Source organism: Egretta garzetta, unplaced genomic scaffold (assembly GCF_000687185.1).
Source record: "Egretta garzetta isolate BGI_Z169 unplaced genomic scaffold, ASM68718v1 scaffold368, whole genome shotgun sequence".
In the NCBI taxonomy this organism is placed as follows: domain Eukaryota; kingdom Metazoa; phylum Chordata; class Aves; order Pelecaniformes; family Ardeidae; genus Egretta; species Egretta garzetta.
This window is the reverse complement of record NW_009260684.1, coordinates 3,339,681-3,347,885: the sequence shown is the minus strand read 5'-3', so window position 1 is coordinate 3,347,885 and position 8,205 is coordinate 3,339,681. Positions and strand designations below refer to the sequence as shown.

The 8,205-nt window shown below is 47.0% G+C and overlaps 2 protein-coding genes across 2 annotated transcripts in view; one reads left to right on the top strand and one right to left on the bottom strand.

The window, feature by feature from the left end:
- Window positions 1-26: 26 nt before the first annotated feature.
- Window positions 27-4,101, top strand: RPA2 (replication protein A2). The gene is made up of 6 exons (XM_035901271.1): window positions 27-112; window positions 207-320; window positions 1,251-1,325; window positions 1,981-2,094; window positions 2,699-2,793; window positions 3,509-4,101. Exons 2-6 carry the CDS (start codon window positions 216-218, stop codon window positions 3,591-3,593), a joined length of 474 nt encoding a protein of 157 aa, XP_035757164.1. The 5' UTR covers window positions 27-112; window positions 207-215; the 3' UTR covers window positions 3,594-4,101.
- Window positions 4,102-6,584: 2,483 nt separating this feature from the next.
- The window catches only part of THEMIS2 (thymocyte selection associated family member 2), an 8,681-nt gene continuing 7,060 nt past the window's right edge, over window positions 6,585-8,205 (bottom strand). The window contains exon 4 of the mRNA XM_035901270.1: window positions 6,585-7,700. Coding sequence (XP_035757163.1) covers window positions 7,606-7,700 — 95 coding nt within the window. The 3' untranslated portion in view covers window positions 6,585-7,605. The remainder of the gene's footprint in view (window positions 7,701-8,205) is intronic.

Here is an 8,205-nt window from a genome sequence, read left to right as displayed (position 1 = left end):
TCCCTTGCAGAGAATCCGCTCCCAGAACATCGTGCCCTGCACCGTGTCGCAGCTGCTGGCGGCCGAGCAGGTGGACGAGACCTTCCGGATCCACGACGTGGAGATCTCCCAGGTGTGTGCCAGGGCAAGGCAGCGAGCAGGAAGGCTGCGGGTAAAACTCGTTTCCCGGGGCCTTTCCGGGTAAAGTCTGCCCTCTTCCAATGCAGGTCACCATTATGGGGATAATTCGGCATGCTGAGAAAGCACCAACAAATATTCTCTACAAAGTGGACGACATGACGGCAGCCCCGATGGATGTCAGGCAGTGGGTCGATACCGATGTAAGCACCGTATTCCTCATGAATGCACTTCTTTAAAAGCTTTGGGAGTGGTGAACAGAGAAATCCTGTCGAGAAGATGTGGCTGTTCTGAGAAGTTTTAGGAATAACATGTCTCTGAAAGCCAAGAGAGATGCTGCTGTAGCAGAGATCACTGGTGCTGTACTGACTCTTCTCCTGTTTTGTAATTCATACATGGTTCTACACTGAATCACTTGGAATAAAATTTTTTAGAGTTCAGCTGCTGAAGCTCAGCTGTTACTTCATAGCTGAACTGAGAGGTGCATGCTCAGAACCTTAGTGTAGAAATGCAAGGAGAGGGAGCAAGCAGATTTTTTTTTATGTAGCTCAGTGATTGAGGCGAAGACATGTACTGATGAATATTGTCTTGTTTTCTGATGCGTGCCTCCTGAAGTGCTGATAATTTTCACTGCTAGTATAGCAGGCCTTTAAAGCTAGCTTGTGTTATTGTAGCATACTTGAAGGCAAACAGCTGAGTTCAGTTGAACAACTTTAGGAGAGAATTAGGCAGACATTCAGTTAACTGCAAGTTTATCATAACTTCAAGGTTCTGGACTGCTTCCATTTCCCTAGCCAAGTTACATAGTTGAACACCTGCTTTTTTACTATTTGACGTTTTTTTCGTCTTGTTGCACTGTGAAGACCTCTCAGAAGTGGACAGAGACAGCAGAGCAGACAACTGGCTTTGTGTTGTAGTGCCAGATCAAGTGTACAGTGTGTTCAAACAAGCAAATTTTTTTTTCCTTTATTTTTCATTTACAGTTATGTTTGCCCAACTGCTTTTACTGGACATAGGAATGCATGCTGTTTGTGTTTGCTTGAGATGAGCCTCCTTTCCTAAGTCATTTATTGTGATAATTGAGAAATGGAAATGTGAATCAGCAAAACCTTTCTCCTTTTCCTCTCTGTTAGGAGGCAGGTGGTGAGAATGTTGTGGTACCTCCAGGAACCTATGTAAAAGTAGCTGGTCATCTTCGTTCTTTCCAGGTAATACGTTACCTACGTCTGACCGCTCAAGTCAAGAGGCCGGAGCAGTGGTGTGAAGGGCTGATGATCTGGCACAGTGTTAGTGGGCTCCCTTTAGAATATCCACTTAATCGTGGTCTTTACTCATCCTTTCCTGTGGACAAATCCTTCAGTGTTTTTGCCAGGGCTGTATTTAATAACACCTTTAATTATTCCTAAATGCAAAGGACAGAGGACCCATTTAAAATGCCATTCTTCATCAGTGTGTTGTTTTCAGCAGAACAGAGCACTGGACACCAGTTTCCTGGGTGTTTGTCCTGTAAAGCTTGGACCAGGGTCTGGTTAATGGGGGTGCTTTTTGTAGCCTATTAGGTGATGTAGTTGCCTCATAACTAAATATTATAACTAAATGTAGGAATAAATATTTAAATAGTGGTGCGTGCATTAAAGCAAAATGCAATTAATTACGAGCCAGTTAAGAGAAGTTACCTTGTCTGCATTGTCTTGCAAAATCACATATGAAAATGTAAGTCAGAAAATTTCAGACCAGTTACGTGCAGACAAGGTCCCTACCCGCCACTGTTCCTGGAGAGAATGGTGGATTGGCTGTTAAGCATGTTCCTGTTGCTGTGGTGTTCATTTTTTTGTTCTTTGCTTTTTTTTTTTTCTCTGAAAGAATAAGAAAAGCTTGGTGGCATTTAAGATCACGCCTCTGGAAAATATGAATGAGTTCACCACACACATACTAGAGATTGTCAATGCGCATATGATCCTCAGAAAAAATCTTATGGTATGTTCGCACTTGATTCGCATCCTGATTCCATCTTGTCCCTTACTGCGTTACTGGTTATCTCCCAAAGAGAGGGACTTCTTGGTTCATTGGGGAAATTACCTGCCAGTTGTGGGGCAGGAAAGCTTGAAGCTGTTAGAGGGCTACAGTGAAGGTATAACAGGAGTCCTGGCTCCCCTGGGGAGGGATTGTGTTGCTGGCCATTTCCAGCGGTTTCTTTTGGGAACATGCTTTTAATTACTGTCCCTCCAATGCTGTGGGCTTGCAGCAGCAGCCTGTGTAACCACAGCAATTTTACTCTCGTAATTTCAGTCAGCATCAAGAGTGCCTCAGTCATTTTCCTCTGCTGGGATAAGTGACGTGGGGGGCTATGGAGGAGGTGGCAGCCTGCCAGTGAATGGACTCACAGCGCATCAGAGTCAGGTGGGTGCAAGCAGCATCCCTAGGAACACAGCAGTCGCAGCAGAGGCTGGTGTGGCATGTTGTAGGGCAAGTAATGAAAGCTCAGTTACTCTTTGAAGGCATATGGTTCTTCCTTGACCTTGCTGCCCATCGATGATGGAGATGCCTAGCTGTGCACTAATGGTGGTTCTTGCTTTTGCAGGTGCTGAACTTGATTAAAAACTGCCCTGTCCCAGAAGGTATGAGTCTTCAGGAGCTGAAGAGTCAGCTCCACAATATGAGCATGTCAACAATCAAGTAAGTGTGTAGAAACGAAGGACATTCTGGAAATCTAGGTGGTCTTTCCTGGAGTCCGATAATTTCAGATGTTCCCAGTAGGATGCAGTAGTGAGCCAGAGCTTTTGAAGTCTTCAGAAGCTTAGAATGAGCCATTGTCAGCTGAAAGGGTGATGAAATGCTCTGCTCCCTATTTTCAGAACAAGTTCAGTAGCAAACAGGCACCTGGGCATACTGCAGTGCCTCAGCAGCATTTCCTCCTGTTCAGGGACTACCTTGCTCTCTGAACACCGATCTAAACTCGGGGAATAGACTGTTTCTGTTCTCTTTTCCTTTACTGTCTCGTAATTTCTCCTTCCTGAGACTTAGAAAAACAGTGAAGCCTAAAGACCATAATTAACATCCATTATCTTCCTTTGTTGTGTTCCCTTTGAATCAGAATGGTAGGTTCTGATTTTACCTGGGAAGTACTGAGAGTGGTGGCCTTGCCCCTGTGGCAAGTGGAGTCTAAGAGCTGCTGGGGGAGTGTATGGCCAGAGCTTTGGAGAAACTTTCTGTACCTGCTGACTGGCAGAGCAGCACTTAAACTGCTCACCGAGAGCTTCCCTTGGCAGGTGCCGGAAGGGAACAGTAGGGATGGGGTCTGTAAATGGGAAATCCCTGAGAGAAAGGTGTTGATTTGAACTAGTTAGCAATTGCTTTTTTTTTTTTTTTTTTTTTTTAAATTAATTCAAAGGCAAGCTGTGGAGTTCCTTAGCAGCGAGGGACACATCTACTCCACTGTGGATGATGATCACTATAAGTCGACGGATGCTGAGTGAAGTCACTTCCCACTGGATTTAGTTCTAAGCAAATGCTTGTCCATGTATCAAGTTATCCTGCCGAGCTTTGCGATGTGGAAGGTGATCTTTGCTCTTCCTAGCCTGTGAAAGTCCCAGTTACTCTGTGAGTGCCTCCTTGGAATTCAAGGGCAAGCAGAACATACAGGATTCTGTTAGCTGGACTCAATTATATGCTCTGACCATGTGACAGAAAGCAGAAACAGACATTGGAGAACTGAACTCCCCAAAGCTTCAGAGCCTTCAGTTTGTTTTGTCTCCTTAGAGCATGCCTGCGCTAGAAAGAAAAACCTCTTTCTAATAGTGTCCTGGGCAGACCATCTTTTGTTCCTAGAGCTGTTTCTCCTAGCTCAGCTTTCGTTCCATTTCATTCACAAAGTGGGCAGCCAAGAGTGATATTCCACTAATGTACAGTAATCATGAACAGATTTTTAATTGGTTTAGTTTATGCATTTAAATCTATATTTGTACTATGAGGTGATCTTGTTACTAGAGCTTTTGAAAGTTTCCAATAAAACTTTGACTTGGGTAGTCTTGCACGTGTGTGTGGCTCTAGAGGCTTTTCTTCTTCCCTAAAGATGATGGCCATCTGTGTTGGCAAAACCTAGACATGTGGGTAAAAGCACAGCCCATGCCTTCAGAGTTTAACTACAGTTATTTTTTTCCTTATATTTTGAAGTAAATTGTTTTAAAAGGTTAAACTGAAGTGAATATCTGGACACTAAGAAATCAAGTAATTGTATTACTGAAGAAAGCTACGCATTGTATCAGTGTTCCACGTATAGCCATGTTCATTTCTGCTGCCAGAAGTACTTCAGCTGAAGCTGAAATGAATTACGTTATGTGGTACAAGTTTTTCTTCTTTCAACTATTTTTAAAGCACAACCAAAAAAGCCACTAAGTTAGGAAATAGCAGGGTTGGTAACTGGTGATCCTTGGGGGTGTAGGTAACAGATTTGCATCTACTATTTCTCTGCACAATCCTGCCTTGCTCAGGGAGGCAGCGTGCTGAGGGAGTTGCTTTAGCGTATTTCTGTCCCCTTAGTCATAATATGCTTCCTATTTATGTAAAATGCAAAGCTGAAAACTGCCTTCCGGCAATCATTTTGCCTTCATTAATGGCAGCATTTCAGTTAATAAATATTCAGGGCCATTTTTCACCACGACCCTGTAAGAGGTGTAGCTGTTCTCACAAGAGGAACTGTGGCTTTTGTGGTGAATGCCTTTCTGAAAAGCAGGACCCAGGAGCTCAAGCTGAATGCTGAGACACTGAAATGCGCTGCTGGTTTGCTGCACCGTGCTGACCTGTCCTTTGATTACTGCTTGCCGAGTTGCCAGGGGCCTTCTGGAAAAACAGCACGAGTAGCCAGGGCTGATGCTGGTGGGCTCACGGGCTAGTCGACTCCAGTGCCAGGGGAGCTGCGAGTCATGGGGTTTATGTTGCCTGGGGCTGGTGAAGTGACCTGGCTTTGAAAAAGCCATTCTTCCCCGTGTGCTCCTCTGTGGGGCATCTGCTGCTGGCGTCAATGCTGGGGCAAACCCCCCTGTCCTGCTCAGGTTCAGCGGGTGGCACGGCTGTAGCCCACAGCGCACTTTGGGGGTGTCTAAGAGGCGAACTTCCAGGCTATGGCATCTAGCAGATCTAGAAGCTAAAAGTATGGTCGTTTCCCTTCTGCAGGAAGTGTGCAGGTTAGGAAGAAAATCCCTGCTGACTTTCGGAAGTGAAGATGAATGGAGTTGCTTGCAGTAAAGAGTAGTTGTGCGACTCAACAAAACACTTGTGTGTGGCTGGAGAGGAAAAACTCATCGGCTGGGGAGTGAGTTCAAGTCTCTGCCTCATCTCCATTTGCTGCAGGATCTTCAAAGCATCCAGGAGCAGCTGCTGTTCTCTGGCTAGTGGGAAGATTTGGAATAGGTCTTAGAGGACAGAACTGTTGGCTTCTTTGCAAAAAGCTTGCATTTAAAACTATCTGTGAACAAACAGTGAAATCCAAACCGAATACTTTCGGCTCAAATAAAGGAGACAAGGAAAAACACTTGGGCATTTTCAGTTTTCCAGATTTTCTTTATGCTCTGCTCCGTTCCTCCCTGCAGCCCCCCTTTTCCCCAGCTGTAGTCCAGCAATTAGCTTTTCCTCCGAGAGGAGGAAAATAACCTGCATTCTGGGATGACTTAAACACCTGTTGGCCTCTGCCACTGCATTGGGGTGTTTGGTTGAAGCTTTGTGCATCATATGCAGCCATGAAGAGCTGAGAGAGTTGGTGTGATTCAGCCTGGAGAAGTTTCTGGGGAGACCTTATTGTGGCTTTTCGGTACTTAAAGGTGGCTTATAGGAAAGATGGAGAACAGATATTTTACCAGGGCTTGCAGTGACAGGACAGGGGGCAACAGGCTTAAACTGGAAGAGAGCAGGTTTAGATTGGACATAAGGAAGAGATTTCTTATGGCCATGGTGGTGAGACACTGGAACAAGTTTCTTGGAGGCACTGTAGATGTCCCATCCCTGGAAGTGATCAAGGTCAGGTTGGATGGGGCTTTGAGCAACCCGATCCAGTGGAAAGGGTTGGACCAGGTGACCTTTAAATGTCCCTTCTGACCCAAACCATCCTGTGATGCTCTGGTCCTGTGACTTGGGTGCTGTTAATGAATGGCTAGCCCCTGTTTGCAGGTGAGAGCAGTCAGTGTCTCTCCCAAAATGCTGATTTGAAGAGGGAGTGCTGATACGGAGTGTGAATCCCAGGGCAGAACTGGAGCCAGAGAAGGAAACCAGCCCAAACCCAAGCCAGGACTTGATCCAAACTTGAATGAATGAGAACCTCTGCAGCTTTGGGACACTGCCCTATGCGCTGAGTGAGGAATGACAGGAACTGAAGAACTGAACCCAAAAGCTACTCTTCACCGGGAGAGGAAAAAAACCCAGCTTGATCTTAAATGAAATTTAAAATTTATTTTCCAGCTCTGATTTGAAAGCGGTGCAGTGTGTGATGCAGGCATGAAAGCCTGCTTGCTTTCGGTATAAAGGTCTCCCCTCATCAGCTCTTTCCCCTTACTGCACATGAGGACTATGAGGTCTTTGTCTCTGCCACTTTCCTGGGGCTTTGCCAAACTTGCAGGAAAAGAAGAGTGGACCTTTGGTCCTTACTTGGTTTTCAGGTCATTTTTTGCATCCAATGACATGAGTGCAGCAGGAGCCTTTGTAGGTGCCAAGAATCTGCAAGAGTGCGACAAGCACGCTCACAAGCAGGAGGGGACCATGGAGGTCCAGGGCAGATGTTGCTTCCAATTGCAAGGGCAGTTAAAAATGGATGAGGAAGCTGGCAAAACCTAAAGCCACAATGTTTTTACAATGTTTCTACAACCTTTGTGAGAGATTAGGCCAGAGTGAGAAGTGAGTTTGGCTGTACTTGAGAAAAAATGCAGCTTCTGCCTTACGAAAGCGGGTTTCTAACGTGCAGTTGTACAAATGTGTCAGTCAGCGGTTTGAGCCTCAGCTTGGGGCACAGCTTGCACCATGTGAAGTACCTTGTCATGTCTCCTCCTAACCCCGTCCTGCCCCACGTGCCAAACTGTCTGGACATGCTGGCTCCAGAGTATCTCCATCTGGAAGCATCTGTAATCCCAGTCCAGACACCATGGCAACACAGTGGAGTGGAGTGAGATCTGTGTCCCAGGACCTGGGCTAGCATCTCAGTGGCATCTTGGTGGCCGCCCAGCCTGATGCTGGTCTGCTGCTGTCAGAGAGTCCCATGGGTGACAGCTGAGGAAACAGCCCACAGGCCCACAGCACAACAGGGGGATATATTCTGAGCCAAGGGCTCTCCTGAAAGCATAAGGGCTGCTTGCCTTCGAGGAAAGTGGGCTCCTTTCTGTGGGGTCGAGGCCATTGGAAGTTGCATTGTGGATCCCTGGGGCTGTATTTAGCCTCTGCAAGTAATCAATGTCATGCCACATCTAAGATTATTTGGAGGCTGGGTGGCTTCCAGAAACTAGAGAACTAGAAAGGAAAAATTGCTTGCATTTTGTGAATTGTCTTTTTCATCTTGTTATCAACAGTTTCATAATCATGTTCAGCACTGTTGCTCTCCATGCCTGGAAGAGAAAAGAGAGCACAGCCTGCAGACATGCACCATGACAGGCTGCGGCAGAAACCCCAAGGTGGATGCCTGGACCTGGTCTGAGGACACCAAGGATCGAGTGTGCAGGGAGGAGAAGGGATTCTTGTGGTGTGGCAGCAGCTGCTCTGCCACCACAGACAACGGCTTCTGGGGCCAGGGGTCCCTTGTGACCTGGGGTGGGGGGGTGGGAAGGTGCCCCGCTGGGTGGCAGATGGAGGCCAAGAGCTTGCTGGTGGTGTTCACCATGCCATTGCCCCTGAGGTCAAGCATGGCTTCCCCTGGTGCCATGGTCTCTGTGTGGGACAAGGGATTGGGGTGCACCCCCCACATGTCCCCCCTGCATGTGGGACAAGGGGATGGGAAGGTGCAGCCCCCATGGGTGCCTGCCTGGCTCCCCAGCTGAGCATCCCCTATCCCAGGTCCTCAGTGGCCAGCGGCACTCCCCGGTTAAGCACAACCCGCTGACGCTGCTGGGGGGC

Excerpts from the sequence above, each read along its gene's own strand:
- RPA2 (XM_035901271.1), top strand. The coding sequence starts at position 216 with ATGGGGATAATTCGGCATGCTGAGAAAGCACCAACAAATATTCTCTAC. Across the intron at positions 2,095-2,698 it reads TCCTCAGAAAAAATCTTATG|GTGCTGAACTTGATTAAAAA; the intron begins GTATGTTCGCAC and ends TTGCTTTTGCAG. Across the intron at positions 2,794-3,508 it reads ATGAGCATGTCAACAATCAA|GCAAGCTGTGGAGTTCCTTA; the intron begins GTAAGTGTGTAG and ends ATTAATTCAAAG.